Raw genomic sequence first — 18,362 nt, 5'->3', positions numbered from 1 at the left:
CGGCCCCGCCCTCCGTGGCGGCAGGGCGGGGACGGGGCTGGGCTGGGCGAGGCGGGGCTGGGCTGGGCGAGGCGGGGCTGGGCTGGGCGAGGCGGGGCGGGGCTGGGCGAGGCGTGGCCGGGCAGGACCGGCCCCCTCCGGATCCCGCGGAGGGCGAGGCCTGCGCGCTGCGCAACCACGTGACTTCCTCGCCTCCGGGGACACCGACGCATGCGCGCCGCACTCTCGAAGAGGAGACCGTGGCGCTGGTGGCGTCTGCTCCGGTGTTTGTGGGGACAGAGACGGTGGAAGTGCCCTCTTCGGCTCGGTTGGCCCACACTGCGGCACATGGCATTGAGTGGCATCCATCGTCAGGTCAGCTGGGGCGGGCGCCTTGGAATTGGCCGGAGTGGGTGGTACGCGGGGCAGCAAGGCGCCTGCCTTGTTTCAGGCCGCGCTAGGGCTGCGGCCTCCGACTCCCGCCCTGTTTGAGGCCTGCGTTGGCCTCGGGGCCCAGCTGTCCATCCCTCCTCCTTCCCACCTGTTGGGTGGAGCGGTGCGAGGTTTCTTTTCTTAGACCCCACGTTTGTCTGCCGGTGCTTCAGGACGGGAGGGGAAATGTGGGCCGCCACCTTGATTTAGGAAGAGATTTGGGGGTAAGTCTAAAGCTTTCCCGAGAGTTCGGAATCACTGTGGCTGGGACGGCTGGAAGTGGAAGGGACCTAGAGGATTGGGAGAATATAATACAAATTGTGTTAAACTTTTAGGCGCCTTGTAGGGCGCGTTTCGCGTTGTGACCAGAGCCACACTCTGGGGCCCTGAGTCACAGCACCCCAAAGATCAGCTAAAGCTTTTGGCAGGATGGGGTAGAAGCAGAAAAACCAAACATTAAAGAATAATGTTTACCTTTTGTAGCCAGAGACCAACACTGATGTTTTTCTCGTTCCAAAAATCACATCTTTAAGTTAATTAGTAGTACTGCTCTTAATGTGTTATTAAGTACCATATTATGTACTATATTTATGCCGACTAAAATTTTAGTGTAATATTCATGTTGCCTTTTCTTTGAGGACATCATGTTATTTGGCAACTGATCCTTGTTCAGAAATACGTAACACTTTTCTTTTTACAGTTGTAAAGGTTGAAACCTAAGAAAGCAGGTTTCATACAGGGAAATATGAAACTCATGTTGGAACTTAAGTGTTTTTGGCTTTGAGAGCTTAAGTGGATTGAAAAAAACAAGCAACTACTGTCAGGTGTCCCTCCTCACCCCTCCTTTATAACCTCATTCTAAAATTGCAAAAGTTGGAATTTTCCACTCTTCAGCCTCTGGTAGGGATAAAGTGAATGAAAGGAGTTGTACTAAAGAAGACAGGTTTTTAAGATTGTGAACTCTGGAATAATTAGGGGTTACCAAAGATGGCTAATTAGTAGGTGGTGAGAGATACTTGAAGTGAGAATTGAAAAGCAGAATTTTTTTAGTGTCAGAATATTTGGTAGTCTTTTTACTTGCTTACTTGTAGTTGAATATGGGAAAGATAAAAAGTGTGTGTGGCTTTTTTTCAAGAGAAAGATTAGCAGATACAAATTACTATGTATAAAATAGATAAACAAGGGCCTCCTGTATAGCACAGGGAACTGCATTCAATATTTTGTAATAACCTAAAAAAAAGAAGAGAGAGAAAGAACAGAACCTTCTGTGGTATGCTAACAAATAATTCTGCATAAAACATAGGATTTTAATTTTTTTTTTGAAAAGTAGCCGAAGGGGGAAGAAAGTAGTTCCAGCCAAATGGTGTTTTTTTTTTTTTCCAAAGACCAAAGATGATAGAAACATTTATGTAAATAAATAAAGCCCAATTTCTGGAACATAGTAAGTGCTTAATACGTGGAAACTTTAAAAAGGTCAATGTGTGAACATTCTGCTCAGCCTCTGAAAACAATTTCCAAAACTAGTGGTTATGATAGCCTCTTTTCTTCTAAACACTTTGAGTCTTCAAATTGGCTTATGTGTGGATGAGGCACAGAGTGACTTCTGGATTGCAAAGCTAGTTGATTGCAGTACTCAAACTCCTGACTTTCATTCCTTAGTGATGACTTAAGATTTTTATGTGTTGCCCTCTTTATGAAAAGAATAATCAGTGGTATGATTTTGAGTACCTCTGTCAGCATAAATGCCTATAGAGAGAGGAAAAAGAAGGTAATAGATCAGACTTCTCATTTTTAATTGAGTATGGGTTATTTAAGTCATTCCTTGAAAGAGCTTTTAAATTTTAAGATGGCATGCTGAATTGTTAGATGTATGTCATAACTGAACTAAAACTTGAACTGTATGAGCTTGATGTAGAACTGTATTTTTTCATGTACTGCATATTCACTTTTAATATATCATGTTTTCTTTTATACTTGTGGACTTTATGCCTCTCATATGGTTTTATATAAGAAAGTACAGAGTAGTAAAAGGGCATTGAGTGGCTTAGTGAGTTGAGAAAAGGAGGAAACTTTTGTTATTCTGAGAGAATAGCATGAGCCCAGGCTCAGGCATGAGAATGTGTTGTCCTCTGTAAATGACAGTAAGGAATACTGTAGGATTAATACGTTTGAAGAGTTAAATTGGGACCAGATATATCATTCAAGTCTTTCAACAAATATTTATGTGCTGTTTTATACTAGACAGTTTTAGGTTCTAGGGACATAGTAGTGAACAAAACCAAGGGCCCTTATCTCACTGAATTTAATATTCTAATAATATTAATTTATCTGTAGCAATAGTGTAGCAATGTTTTTCAAATTTTTTGACTACAACCCATAATAGGATGTATGTGTAACATTTCAATCCAATAATCCAGTAGTTGAATTCTGTGTGTATTTCAACAGTATGCCCTTAACGTGTGCATTGCACTCTGATGTATTTTTTCTACTCTGTATTTTTCCTTTTAAAAAATATAAGCTGGTTTGAAGCATTCTGAATAATGTTTGAAAAACATTATTCAAGAGGGGAGAGAATAATTATTTATATTGTAACAGTAGCAGTATAAAAGAAGAGGATAGTTAATCTTTATAGCAAGGTATGTGTGATTATTTGTGGATGAGGTTTAAAGAGGTTAAGTAACTTGCTCAGAGTTCCCTAATGAGAAACTGGGCCAGATCTTTAATTCAGTTCTATCAGGCTCTAAAGCCCAAGCAGTTTATTATACAACTTTTCAGTTGATTTTGAAAGTAATAAACTAGGTTTAGGACTCTGGGTGGAGGGTAAGGCCTGTGATGTTTTTTGTTTATCATACAATGAATTAAGTGTGTACTAGGCCTGCGTGTATACTGTATATCTACGTATTTGTAGACCTGGTTCTTACTCTCACGGAATTTGAGACAAAGGAAGATAGACATTGAATGAGTATCACAAATGTGATGTGTGCTATGGGGGAAAAGGATGCTATGGAAGCATCATTGGGGGAACCTAACTAATTTGGAGGGTATGGGAATACTTTTCTGGAAGGGATGTTTAAATGTGCCCAGATTAATGAGTGGGCTTCAGTTAGGTTGAAGGCTCTGAGTGGGAGTGTGGGGGTGGGGTACAGGGGTGGGAGAGCATTCCAGGTAGAAGAAACTGCATACACTAAGGCCTTGAAGCTGAAATGAGCTGAACTGGAAAACACAACAAAACTAGGTGACTGTGATATGTCAGTAAAGGGCAAGAAGAGAGAGCCTTTCAGGGAGGAAGTCATCATTACTGTTGGATGCTGTGATGAGCAGATCAGAAAGATGAATCAGAACATGTCCAGTTGGATTTATAAACAAGGAGATTGTGATCTTGGGGGAATTTCAGAGTCGTGATAAAGAAGAATTCAAATTTACGAGTAAATGGAGGATGTAGAAGTAGACAACTTCATTGTCTTCCTGTTGTATTTGGAGCAAAATCCAAATCCTTAACATAGCTTATGATTGCCCTTTGGTTGTTTTTAAACTAAATTATAGTATGTATTTTATAAATTATTATATAAAAGATGAGAGATATTTTTACATGTTTGAAGGCTAATGGAAGTAATCTAATATACTGAGAGAAACTGATAAGGAGAGAGTCAAGATAATTTAAGAAGCAACATTCTTGAGAAGATGGGTGGGAGAAGTGATCCAAGTCATGAGTTCAGGGTTTGACCTTTTGTAGCAGCAGAGATACTTCATCCATTGTGACCAAGGTAAGGAGGAGGACAAATAATATAGCTCTTATAAGAGTGCTGTAATAGAGGTGCAGAACAAATACTTAGAGAGCAAAAGACAAAAAATGGTTATGTATTTCAACTTTTATAGGAGTGCTATAATAGGGGTACAGAACAAATACTTTGAGAGCAAAAGGGAGGGAAGATTATACAAGAGGTGAAGGAAAACTCTTAGAGGAAAACATAGGCAGAACAGCACTTTTCAGGATGAATTGCAGCAGTATCTTTTTGGATCCATCTCCTAAAATAAGGAAAATAAAAACAAAAATAAATAATTGGGAACTAATTAAACTTAAAAGCTTTTGCACAGCAAAGGAAACTGTAAATAAAACACAAAGACAGCCCACAGAATGGGAGAAAATATTTGCAAACAATGTGGCCAACAAGGTATTAATCTCCAAAATATACAAACAGCTCATGCAGCTCAATATTAGAAAAACAAACAACCCAGTCAAAAAATGGGCAGAAGATCTTTTCTCCAAAGAAGACATACTGGTAGCCAAAAAGCACGTGAAAAGATGCTCAACATTGCTAATTATTAGAGAAATGCAAATCAAAACTACAGTGAGGTATCACCTCAACACTGATCAGAATGGCCATCATCAAAAAGTCTACAGAAAATAAATGCTGGAGAGGGTGTGGAGAAAAGGGAACTGTCCTACACTGTTGGTGGGAATGTAAATTGGCACAGCCACTATGGAGAGCAGTATGGAGGTGCCTTAAAAAACTATAAATAGAGCTGCCATATGATCCAGCAAAAGCACTCCTGGGCATGTATCTGGAGAAAACCATAATTTGAAAAGATACGTGCATCCCAGTGTTCATTGCAGCACTGTTTACAATAGCCAACACATGGAGGTAACCTAAATGTCCATGGACAGACGAATGGTTAAAGAAGATGTTGTACATATCAGTGGAATATTACTCAGCCATAAAAAAGAATGAAACAATGCCATTTGCAGCAACATGCCTAGACCTAGAGATTATCATACTAAGTGAAGTCAGTCAGAGAAAGACAAATATATGATATGTCTTATATATGGAATCTAAAAAATGATACAAATGAACTTATTTACAAAGCAGAAATAGACTCACAGACATAGAAAACAAACTTTTGGTTACCAAAGAGGAAAGGTTGGGGGGGAAAGGGTAAATTAGAAGGTTGGGGTTAACATATACACACTACATATGTAAAATAGATAATCAACAGCACCTACTGTACAGCACAGGGAAACTACTCAATACTTTGTGATAACCTATATGGGAAAAGAATCTGAAAAAGAATAGATATATGTACATATAACTAAATCACTTTGCTGTACATCTGAAACTAACATACACGTTGTAAATCAACTATACTCCAATATAAAATAGAAATTTAAAAAAATAATAAAGAATAGAAGAGGTGAGGGGATTGGGAGAATGGTAACATAATAGATTTACTTCGTGGAGGTATAAAGAATTTTAAGAAGGAAATAGGGCATTAATGGAGATCTAGGAGGATAAAGCCTGACCCACCGTTGGTTGTGGCAGCTAGGTCAATATGAGAAATTAGTATTTTCATCGGAGTGATATGGGCTGGACTACGTAGTGTACCAACAAATGGTTATTTTCTTAGGAAAAATACTGCAGTAGAACATGGTTGTTCATGATTAATTCTTTCATATGGCCTTAAAAATTATTTCTAATGATAGAAATGTTACTTATTTTTACATATTTCTCTTTTAGCCAATAACTTTGTAAGTCTGATACTTCTAATAATTTGCCTGTAGATTCATCATTATTTCTTAAGGAGAAAATTCTAGAATATTTTCTTTTAAACATAGGTCAAAGCTGTGCTTAACTTTATGGTTTATGCTACATACTGAATTTTGAGAATATAACCCAAAGGAAATTGCCTTTTACAAATAGGCATTTACATGAGGGAGTTTACTGTGATATACTTAGTAAAGCCAAATCTTAGAAAGAACTCAAGTCAAATTGAGGAATATTTAAGCAAATCCAGCCATACTGCCCTTCTTGCTGATCTATTTTTCTGTGAACATGCCAGGCAAGGCATTTACTTACCTCAGAACTTGCTCTTTCTGCTGCCTGTCATTTTCTTCCTCCAGACAGCTGCATGACTGGCTTTCTTACTACCTCATCCTCTCTTTTATTTTGTTCTTAGCACTTGGTACCACATACATATTAGAAATATAGTTAGATTAAAAAAAGTCTCTATCTCCCCACTGGAACGTCAGCTCCTTGAGAGCAGGGACTTTGTTTCGTTCACAGCTAAATTTCCAGTGCTTAGAATAGTAGTGTCTGACACACAGAATTAGCTCATTAAATAATCTGTTGAATGAATATTATTACACTAGGAAATGATATTGGTTAGAGATTTTTAAAAATACTAAATAAAAGGGGTTCAGCATAGAGTAATTTGTATACCTAAATTCAGTAAAATAAATGAAAAATATAAATCAGATAAAGTAAAAAAGAAATAAAATAGTATAAACCCAAAAGGACAAAGAACAGAAGAGGAGGTATCAACAGATGAGAATTCACGTTTTGGAAGAAAGCAGATGGACCAGTTTTAACTGATTAACTTAGGTTTTCACTTTTTTGCGTTCAGCTCTGTGCCTGCAGAGAGGGAAGTTAATAAGAAACAAGAAGGATATTCCCACAAAATCCCAGAAAGGCTCAGGAATTTCAGGTTCCAAGGGCCTCTGAAGATAGGAGTGCTGAATGCAACTAAAAATTGTAAGATTTGTTAAAAGTCTAGAGTAGTTTAGACCCTAGATTTTCCTTCTCCATCTAGTATAGCCAGCAAAAAACTGGATGTTCGTTATTTGAAGAGGTCAAAAGCAGAGAAGTTAGCACAGCTGTTGGGAGGTGGGGCAGGGGTGAAGGATCTTAGCGAAAATGGGAAGTTGAATGAAAGTTTATATATTGAATGGTGAAATCACCAGCCCTGTTTGTCTTCTTTGCTCCCAGAATGCTCGTTGCCTTACTTAAGTTGAAACATTCTTCTTTGGGAAAACTTAACTCAAGGGAAATAATGTAGAGCACTGACAATTAGTGGGTTCCCCCCTCAAAGAATGCCATCATTGGGCATTCCCAGTCGTTAGGACTCTGCACTTTCACTGCTAAGGTCAGGGGTTTCATTCCTGGTCGGGGAGCTAAGATCCTGCAAGCTGCATGATGTGGCCAAAAAAAAAAAAAAAAAAAAAAAGAATGCCATCCTGCACTGAGGCCCACCAGTTGCCAAGCTTTATCCATCCTCTAATTTGTTTTGTAACGCCTCACACTTATTCTTGAACAGAAGTTTGAAAATCACTGTACTTGAGAGACCAAAATAAATAGTCAAAAGACGCTCAGAAGAGACAGATAGTGCTGAGAACAGAAGAAAATTTAAAGTAAATTATAGAGAGATAGCAGGAGATACGGCAGTGAAAAAGGAATATTGATTACTCAGAGAATAAAAAATGGAAGTTAAAAATTTGACTCACAGGGCTTCCCTGGTGGCGCAGTGGTTGAGAGTCTGCCTGCCGATACAGGGGACACGGGTTCGTGCCCCAGTCCGGGAAGATCCCACATGCCACGGAGCGGCTGGGCCCGTGAGCCATGGCCGCTGAGCCTGCGCGTCCGGAGCCTGTGCTCCGCAAGGGGAGAGGCCACAACAGTGAGAGGCCCGCATACCGCGAAAAAAAAAAATTTGACTCACATTAAAAATCCAGTAAAAGAGTTATGGCAGAGTAGAATGAATCAAAGGGTTAGAAGAAAAATGTGGGGAAAGGTAAGAAAAGTAGAGGATCAATCCGGGAGGTCTAACACCTGAGCAGTGTGAATTCAACAAAGAGAAAATCAGTAGGAGGAAATTATCAAATAAATAATAGATACAGAACATAAGAACTGAATGATGTAAATAGATTAAAATAGGCCTTCCAAATGAATGCCTTGCAGAACGAATGGAAAGGACTCACCTTAGGGCACATCATTATGCAATTTCAGAACACCTGGGATAAACAGAAACTAAAAGCTTCTGTGGAGGAAAAAAAGGTTACATATCGAGGATAAGAAGTAAAAAGACATCAGATGTTCTCAACAGCAACGTCAGATGCTAGGAAACAATGAATAAATTCCTTCAAAACTTTTAAGAAAAAATTATTTTCATTCTAGAATTTTAAACTCAGAATCTGTCATTCAGTTATGAGGATTTTAGAATTGGAAAGTCTTTTTTTCACCCTACATACCCTTTTTCAGAGTTACAGAAATGATTCTCTACAAAAGGGAGTAAATCAGCAAAGAAAAAGATTTTATTATAAATGAGATTCAACCCAAGGGGACAAGTGAAGGGAATTCCTTGGATCAAAATGAAGAGACAAACCTAGACAGGACAAGCCAAGGTTAGATGGTTTCAGAAAGGATGGCTCCGGAAGGGAAAATAGAATTGATAAGTATGAGTGACAGTTGCTTTTGAAGGACCTTTATAAGACCTCAAGGATGTGGGGTCATTTTTCAAAGGCAACGAAACATATGAAAATGAGGAAATATTTAAAGAAAGAGAAGCAAGGAAATGTAATTATAGTTTACAAGATAGCTTGAAAAAAATGTTTACATGGTCATAATAATGTAAACTTGAATATTGATTCAAGCCCAACCTGATAGAACTGTATTGGGAGCACATGAGAGGAAAGCTGTGCATGTATGTTTGGTATAATAACTAAACCCATATCTTCTCTAATAGCAAAAAAGATCTAAAATGGAAAAGTCAAGAAATAAAATAATGCCCTCAGATAAACGCTGTGTTGATTACCAGTTTTTTGAAGTTAAAGTCAACAGATTTTTTTCTTCCTCCTCTTAAAACCTCTGCAAAACAAATTCTAAATGCATTGTAAAGTTCACTTTTATTTTCGTTATTAATTTTAAAGTATAACACCTTAAGTTTGGATAACAATTTCCAGGGAATTAATTGTTTGCAGTGGTATCTTCATTTATGTGAATTTATAGTTTTTAAGACTTTCACATGCTTTTATGTCATCTGAAGTTTTCAACAGCAGATAATACAAGTATTACTAGTCTTATTTGGAAGTGAGAAAAGTAAGACTGACCTAGAATCTCATGCTATTAAGGGAGAGAAGTAGGACTCACCCTCCTCTACCCCTTTGTTCTTTCTAATATTTACCACACTGTACTTTGTCTTATGGTGAAAGAAAGATCTGGAAATTCTAATTCCTAGTCTCTTGTATTTTGCCTTTTCTAATTTAGTTATAGCTTAGCTGTCTTTTTCCTTTAAAAAAAAAAGCTTTATTGTGGTAAAAACACATAAAATTTACCTTAATCTTTTTTTTTTGCCATGCTGCACAGCATGTAGGATCTTAGTTGTGTGTCTCCCCCCCACACACCAGGGATCAAACCCGTGCCCCCTCCAGTGGAAGTGCAGCATCTTAACCACTGGACCGCCAGGGGAGTCCCTTCTTAACTATTTTTAAGCGTACAGTTCAGTAGTGTTGCATATATTCACGTGGTTTAACAGATTTCCAGAACTTTTTCATCTTACAAATCTGAAACTATACCCATTAAAACAACTCTTTTCCCCCTCTCTCTACTCCCTCATAACCACCATTTAGCTTTCTCTTTCTATGAATTGGACGACTCTAGGTAGAATCATGTAGTACTTGTCTTTTTTTGCGACTGGTTTATTTCACTTAGCATAATGTCCTCAAGGTTCATCCATGACAAGATTTCCTTCATTTTAAAGACTGATGATATTCCATTGTATGTATATATCACATTTTATTTACTTCATCTGTTGGTGGACATTTGGGTTGCTCCTTTGGTGGTTGTGGATAGTGCGGCTATGAACATGGGTATACAGATAGCTCTTTGAAACCTGGCTTTCAGTTAGTTTGGATATATACTCAAGTGGGATTTTTGTTTTTAATATTTATTTATTTTGGCTGTGCTGGGTTTTAGTTGCAGCGCGTGGGATCTTCATGGCTGTGTGTGGGATCTTCATTGAGGCTTGTGGGATCTTTTAGTTGTGACATGCAGGATGTAGTTCCCTGACCAGGGATTGAACCTGGGCCCCCTGCATTGGGAGCGCGGAGTCTTAACCACTGGACAGACCACCAGGGAAGTCCCTGGGATATTTGGATTATATGGTAGCTCTATTTTTAATATTTTGAGGAAACTCCATTTGGTTTTCTGTGCCATTTTACAATCCCACAGTTAGTGTACAAAGGTTCCAATTTCATCTCATCCTTGACAAAACTTATTATTTTCTGGGGGTTTTTGATAGTAGCCATCCTAATCGGTGTTGATGTGATACCTCATTGTGAATTTGATTTGTATTTCTGTGATAGTGATGTTGAGCATCTTTTCATGTGCTTGGTGGCCATTTGTTTATCATCTTTCGAGAAATGTCTAAGTCGTTTTTTTATTTTTTAATTGAGTGTTGTTCAGTTATGGGAGTTCTTTATGTATTCTATATATTAACTACTAATCAGACATAAGATTTGCAAATATTTCCTCCTCTTCTGCTATTTGCCTTTTAACTGTGTTGATTGTGTCCTTTGATGCATGAAAGTTTTAGTTTGATGTAGCCTATTGTCTATTTTTGCTTTTTTTGCCTGTGCTTTTGGTATCATAGCCAAGAAATCATTGCCAAGTCCAGTATCATGAAGCTTTTCCCATATGTTTTCTTCTAGGAGTTTTATAGTTTTAGGGTTTACGTTTAGGTTTTTAATCCATTTTGGGTTAACTTTTGTGTATGCTGTAAGATAAGGATTCAGCTTCATTCTTTGGCATGTGAATATCCAGTTTTCCTAGCACCATTTGTTAGAGACTGTCCTTTCTCCATTGAGTGATCTTGGGACCCTTGTCCAACATTTATTTCTGGGCTTTCTGTTCTATTCTATTGGTCTGTTTGTCTTTATGCCAATACCACACTGTTGTCTTCTTCCTTTTGATAGTTGTTTTTTTACCCCTTTGCCATTTTATATTGCTAGTTGGAAGTTATTGGTTGTTGTTAAGAGTCAACTGGTACTAGTAATTGCCACATTATGAAGTATATGTTAGAATAACTTATTAAAAATAACTTCAGTGTTTTTTTCTTTTGGCCATGTGATTTTTTTGAGTAATCAGAAAAATGATCTCCCTAAGGGTAAGGCTGGCGTTAGCTCTTTATTTTATTTTATTTTTTTTTGCGGTATGTGGGCCTTTCACTGTTGTGGCCTCTCCCGTTGTGGAGCACAGGCTCCGGATGCGCAGGCTTAGAGGCCATGGCTCACGGGCCCAGCCGCTACGCGGCATGTGGGATCTTCCCAGACCGGGGCACGAACCCATGTCCCCTGCATCGGCAGGCGGACTCTCAACCACTGTGTCACCAGGGAAACCCTACGATTTTTTATCTTTTGGCTGCGTGGCTTGTGGGACCTAAGTTCTCTGACCAGGGATCGAACCCGGGGCCCCAGCAATGAGAGCACAGAGTCCAAATCACTGGACTGCCAGGGAATTCCCTTATAACTATGTTTTTATTTTTATTTTTTTATTATTTCTTTTATAACTATGTTTTTAATAACACTTACTTTAAAAATCACTCTTTAATTTTAAAACCTTAATGTGTATCTTCTATAATAAAATCAAACCTAGCTGCTAGGATTTAAAATTTATAGATATATTTCAACAGTATAACCTTCTTAAAAATCTATCCTGAGCTAAGTTATGAATTTCCCTCTGAAACATTTATATCCATGACCAGAATTTGTTTTGTTAGCTAAAGCCTCCAGAACAGATATTAAAGATATTGCTGTTTTTCAGGATTGGTAGCAAGATAGCATTCAGATATTAAAATTTAGATTCTTAGCTAGCTAAGGAGCACTGAATTCTAGATATGATTGCTTCTTTAGGGAGCAGGCTCAATACTCACTGTTTTATAGATGAAGGAGCTAGTTTTTGCTCAGTCAACAATAAACTGGCAGAAGTTTGGAAAATTTGTTACAGAATTTAATTTGTAATATAAAAACTAATAAACCTTCTGATTATGACTTACAGGAGAGCTCAAGAATCAAATTAATATATTCCTTTAATAGCTAACTTGGGCTTTTAAAAGGTGGTTTTGATGATGCCAAATAAACATTTGGAAGATGTTTCTCTTTATGTTTCCACAGATCATTAACTGAAGAAAAAATAAACAGCCATGCAAAATTCTCACATGGATGAGTACAGAAATTCCAATAATGGCAGCACAGGCAACAGTTCAGAGGTAGTGGTAGATCAGTCTACTGATTTCAGTACTGAGATTATGAATGTTACAGAAATGGAACAGTCACCTGATGGATCTCCTAATGTGAATACAACTACGGAAGAAAATGAAATAGCAAATACTGTGGACCTTCCAGTGACAGAAACAGAAGCAAATTTCCCTCCAGAATATGAAAAGTTTTGGAAAACTGTAGAAAGTAATCCTCAGGATTTTACAGGCTGGGTATATTTGCTTCAGTATGTAGAACAGGAGGTTAGTAACTATTTAAATGGGATTAGAGGGGACAGAAAAATCAAGTAATATCAGACTAGGCTTATTGTTTTGTAATTAAAGTTGCCTTTTTTATAATTTTCAGATTAAGTTGAAGAACATTTTAGATAATTTTTTTTAGCTTCAAAAATAACTTTCATAGCATTTGTACATTATGGAAAGTATTAGAATCAAAGTCTAATGTTTGTAATAATTGGTGTGTGTATGTATGTGTGTATAAAATTGCTGAAATAAAAAAATTACTTTGCTGTTTGACAGAATTAGTTCCTTCTGTTTCAAAGGATAAGATTGCATTGTAGGAAAAAGGGCTGCTGTGTGTGTGGTTTTTAAGCCTGCCATTTATTTTGAGATAATAACAGGCATACCTCGTCTTATTGCGCTTCACTTTATTGAGCTGCACAGATACTGCGTTTTTTACAAATTGAAGGTTTGTGGCAATCCTGCGTCGAGCAAGTCTGTTGATGCCATTTTTCCAACAATATTTGCTCATTTCCTGTCTCTGTCACATTTTTGGTATTTCTTGCAGTATTTCAAACTTTTTCATTATTATGTTATGGTCATCTGTGATCAGTGGTATTTGATGTTACTATTGTAATTATTTTGGCATTTTTTAGCAATAAAGTCTTTTTAAATTAAGGTATGTACATTGTTGTTTTAGACATAATGCTATTGCACACTTAATAGACTACAGTATAGTGTAAACAGAATTTTTGTGTGCACTTGGAAACCAGAAAATTTGTGTGACCTGCTTTATTGCGATAATAGGCTTTATTACAGTGGTCTGGAACTTAACCCGCAATATCTCTGAGGTATGCCTGTACATTTGAAAGGAATAATAGTTTATGTGACAAAAATTTCCAAGATGTTTAAACACCTTGTTTTATTTTCATCAGAATCACTTGATGGCTGCCAGGAAAGCGTTTGACAAATTTTTCATACACTATCCGTATTGCTATGGTTATTGGAAAAAGTATGCAGACCTCGAAAAGCGGCATGACAACATTAAACAATCAGATGAGGTGCGTACATTACTGAATAAAGTTATCTCCATTAGGTACTGTAAGCCAAATAATAACAAAACAGAGACTTTTTTTGGCTGGCAGTACCTACGATTTATGGTCAAACAATTTTATAGGGTATTTTATTTGCATTTGTCACTCTTGTGGCATTTGTAGCTAATATTTTCTCTCTTTGTTGGCAGGTGCGTTAAACCTCTACAGTTTGTCAAGCTTTGCAGTGCAAGCCTCTGTATTACACTGCAGCTTAACAAGTAGGGCAGGGCTTTTCTCTCACTTACATTTATTTCTCATTTTCCAAACAATATAGTTGGTTTGCTAGTCACATTTGCTACGTCTTATTGCATTTTTGGTCAGACGCTGTCATTGATGCTCTAATGGGTCTGTGCCCTATGGTCTGTAACCCAAAGCCTGCCCACACAACCCGGTCAGAATGCAGGGACTGCTGCGCTTTGAAGATCAAGACTCTGCACGTGGGGATCAGAACATTGCCATGTTCTATCCAACCTCCACCCAAATGGTAATGGTAGATTATTTAAACAAAATTCCAGTAATTAGTATTTCTAAGGTTCACCGGATAACACAGTGTTGCCTCTCTGTTAAGAAATAATTAAATATTTGAAGTACAGTTTGTTGTTTTCTTCTTAGGTGTATCGCCGGGGGCTTCAGGCAATACCTCTTAGTGTTGACCTTTGGATACATTATATAAACTTCTTAAAAGAAACATTGGACCCTGGTGATCCTGAGACAAACAGTACAATAAGAGGGTATGTGAAACACTGATACTTAAATGTATTTAAAGATATAAATAAGTCAAGTATTCTGATATTGATAATAGAACTACTCATGAATGCTGAACTAAAAGTTTAACTTTCTTTTTCACTATTAAAAAAAATGATACACATAGTAAACTTATGCATGATTATTAAAAAATGTACATAGTAAAGTCCTCCACCATTCCACACCCCCTTTTCTTATGTCCCCAATCCCTCTCCTCTCATGGTTAATTACTTGGGGTGTGTTCTTTCAGATACACATAGATGTACATATATGTGTGTATACATATTACACATACTTTTGTTTGATTTCTTAAAAAAATTAACAATGTTTTAGAAATTCTTCCTACCATTTTCTTTAACCATTGCAAGAGTGTTTTATAGTATCAAGGTAGTATATTTTATTTGACCAAATTCTTATTTATAGGAAATCATTAGTGCTTCAGTGAACATCTGTTTACAAGTGTTTATGTAGAACACTCTAGAAATGTAACTTCTGTCAAAGGGAATCGCAGCTATGTTTTGTCATATGTTCTTTTAAAAGTGGTAGCAATTTTAAACTCCCACAGTGTATGAGGGTAGTCATTTTCCCATAGTCATGCCATGTTTTTTTTTTTTTAACCTCCAGTAGTATTTCATTATCTTAGTTCACATATCTGTAGGTTGGTCATGCTGGTTTACCATCTTTTCAAATGCTGTCTGTATAAGGCATTTTTACATTGCTTGTTCATGACATTTGCTCATTTTACTTTTGGATTGTCTTTGTTACTGATTATAGGAATTTAAAATGTGTTTTTGGTTTTTATTTTCATCAAATTTTGATATGCACATGTAATTTAAAAAGTTAATGTTAAACTGCTTGTAACAAAAAGTGATTCCCTCCACCTCTCTTTAAATATTTTAGCCGTTTCTTCTGATATTTTCCAACATGTTTAAAACAGTAGCACTCTACTGCTTTCTGCTTCTCTCTCACTACCTATAGACATTATCATTCTGTTATGGTAGATGAGAATTTTTAGTTCACTTATACCCTGCTTCCCATTCCTCATCTTTCCAGTATGGATAGGTTTCATAGCTTTTTGTTTTTCCTGTAATTACCCCTTTCCTTCCTTTCCCCCTTTTTCCCATTTGCCTGGCTTTCTTTAAACATTTAAAATTTTCTACCCCCTCCAACAGCTACTTTCAGTAGTCAGTACTAATACTGACTTTCCACAGCGTACAAATGCTATATAAGTTATTTTTTGAAACTAAAAAATGTATGTATCTAGTGTTATTCTACTTAATCTGAAGATTACAAAAAGAGAATTATGTTCTGAGAAATGTAAATTCCATTTTTTTTTTCCTCTTCTTGGAGATAGCCCTCCTGGAACCTCCTCTTCTGTAATCTGGACTGGTTGCTGTATTCTGATTGTGTTGTACGGCAGTTTTTGGATTTCCTCATTATCATGGTTCTAGGAGATGTCTTTACCTTTTTCCTGGGTGTCAAGCTCTATTTATTAGAGCTTGTTAGATGCTACTCTTTCTTGGTTCATGCCTGCCTTTTAGAGGAGTACATCCCATAACTTCCTGATAAAGGATGCTTGGAATGAAAAAAAATGTTTTGAATCTTTATGTCTGAAACAATTGATGGTCCAGTGGGGTGTAGAATTTTGAGGTGAAAGTAATTTTTCCTTAGGGCTTTGAAGGCATTTCTCCATCTATCTTCCGGTGTTGCTTTTGAGAAGTATTATACCATTCTTTTGAATTCTCTTTATGTGACTTGTTTTTCTTCATGGAAGCTTTTAAAATGTTCTCTTTATCTTTGTTGTAACTGCAATTGTAATGCTTTGGTGTGGACTTTCTTTGTCTAGTTAATTGTGCTTACTTAGTGGGCCTTTTCAATCTGGGATGTTTTAAAGCACATCTTTCTAGTCTTAGAAATGTTATTATTGTGTACATTCTTATTTTGATAATTTCTTTCTCTTGGTTTTCTCTGTTGTTTTCAATAGTTGAAATAGTTCAAAACCTTCTGTTTTAATCATTTAATTTTCTTACCTTTTTCCTTTTTCTCAATCTGCTAGGATTTGTTTGACTTTTTGAGGTATTTCCTTGAACCTTGTATTGGATTTTTAATAGCTGCCATAAGATTTTTAGTATCTAAGAATCTTTCCTCTTCTTTGAATATTCCTTTTCTTATAGCCTCCTATTCTTGTTATATGGCTGCATATCTTTCTATTTTAATATCCAAATTTTTTACTTTTAAAAATATTTATTAATTATTATTTTAAATACTTATTTTATTTTGGTTGTGTCAGGTCTTAGTTGTGGCATGCGAACTCTTAGCTGTGGCATGCGTGTGGGATCTAGTTCCTGGACCAGGGATCGAGCCCGGGCCCCCTGTGTGGGAGCGTGGAGTCTTAACCACTGCGCCACCAGGGAAGTCCTATTTATTTATTTATTTATTTAATTTTATTTATGGCTGTGTCTGGTCTTAGTTCTGGCACGCGGGGTCTTCATTGAGGCTTGTGGAATCTTCTGTTGCGGTGCACAGCCTTCTCTCTAGTTGTGGAGCGCAGGCTCCAGGGCGCATGAGCTCTGTAGTTGTGGCACATGGGCTCTCTTGTTGAGGTGCTGGCTTAGTAGCCCCGCGGCATGTGGGATCTTAGTTCCCTGACCTGGGATTGAACCCGCGTCCCCTGCATTGGAAGGTGGATTCTTTACCACTGGACCACCAGAGAAGTCCCTGGCTGCATATCTTTTTAACATTTCTTTGAGGGTATTAAGGATAGTTGAAATTTTTCCCTGCCCTCAGTGCTGTTTTCTCTTTTTTGTTTGTTTGCTTGTTTTCATTTCTGATACGTTTGATCTCTGGATTTCTGCTCATGTTAAAGATTCAATACTAATAAACTGAATGGAAGTTCTGTACTACACTGTTAGCTGGCATAAAGGGCTTCACAGTGCATGATCAGGTGGCTACTCAGGTTTTTGTTGGGGGACTCCCAGTGTTGGAATCTTTATATCTTATTCCTATACCAAGCAGTTTCTTCGTTGAAGGATCATCTGATCTGCCTGGGGAGCATATACCTAGCTTCTGAAATCCCATAGCTGAGCAGGAAAAGTGGGTTCAAGGCCTCTTACCATTCATTAAGCAAACCTTCCTCTAAACATTATGTTCATTACCTGTCATCCTTCCTCTTCCAGGTACTTCCAGTTTTCTTAGTGTCTGGTGCGTTAATTTCCTGAATCACTTTGGGATTCTGCAGAGGAATAACATGTATTTTAACTCTCTTGAAAATCTCAAACAAACATACACGTGTGTGCACGTACCACACACACACACGCGTGCGCACGCGCGCATGTTCTCTCAATCCCTTATGTGTATTAAACATATTTCCCCCGGTTTTGGCACATCTTTGTTTAGGGTATCTTTAACATATAGAGGTTTTTGTTTTTGTTTTCTTCTTACTGTGGTTCAATTTATAATCTTTTATTGGTTTCTGAGTTTTGTGCCTATCTTGCCAAGAATATATAAATCTTGAATTTTTTTCTAATTCTTTTTATAGGCTTTTTTTATAGTTCACTTATCTGACATTTAGCTTTTGTCTTTTGTGAAACAGATTAACCTTAGTTTGTGTCTTTTGCAAGTCAGAGATTAACCTTTTATTTTTTCTGTTTGGAATAGTCCATCTTTTCTGCAATGATTTATTATTTTTTTATTTTTTAAATAAAAAAAATTGTGTGCATTGATTTAAAATACTTTATCATATACTAAATTTTCACATATATATAGATCTTTTAATCCATACTTTTAATTATTGTAGCTTTCTAGTTTCTTTTGATACCTTTCAGGAAAATGCCTGCTGCTTTGTACTTTTAC

The 18,362-nt window shown here is 37.2% G+C and overlaps 1 protein-coding gene across 5 annotated transcripts in view; it reads left to right on the top strand.

Annotated features, from left to right (window-relative positions):
- The first annotated feature begins 238 nt into the window (after positions 1–238).
- The window catches only part of PRPF39 (pre-mRNA processing factor 39), a 33,266-nt gene continuing 15,142 nt past the window's right edge, over positions 239–18,362 (top strand). Inside the window, exons 1-4 of one of the 5 annotated variants that reach the window (XM_082849432.1) lie at positions 239–354; positions 12,350–12,696; positions 13,608–13,733; positions 14,379–14,497. In XM_082849432.1, the coding sequence (XP_082705558.1) occupies positions 12,379–12,696; positions 13,608–13,733; positions 14,379–14,497 (563 nt within the window). In that variant the 5' untranslated portion in view covers positions 239–354; positions 12,350–12,378. Of the gene's footprint in view, positions 355–12,349; positions 12,697–13,607; positions 14,251–14,378; positions 14,498–18,362 lie in introns of those variants that run through there. The other 4 variants (XM_082849436.1, XM_082849434.1, XM_082849435.1 and 1 more) reach the window with 4 other exon arrangements.

This window comes from Leucopleurus acutus, assembly GCF_964270905.1.
Source record: "Leucopleurus acutus genome assembly, chromosome: 1".
NCBI classification, from domain to species: Eukaryota; Metazoa; Chordata; class Mammalia; order Artiodactyla; family Delphinidae; genus Leucopleurus; species Leucopleurus acutus.
This window is presented reverse-complemented; position numbering and strand designations above follow the sequence as displayed.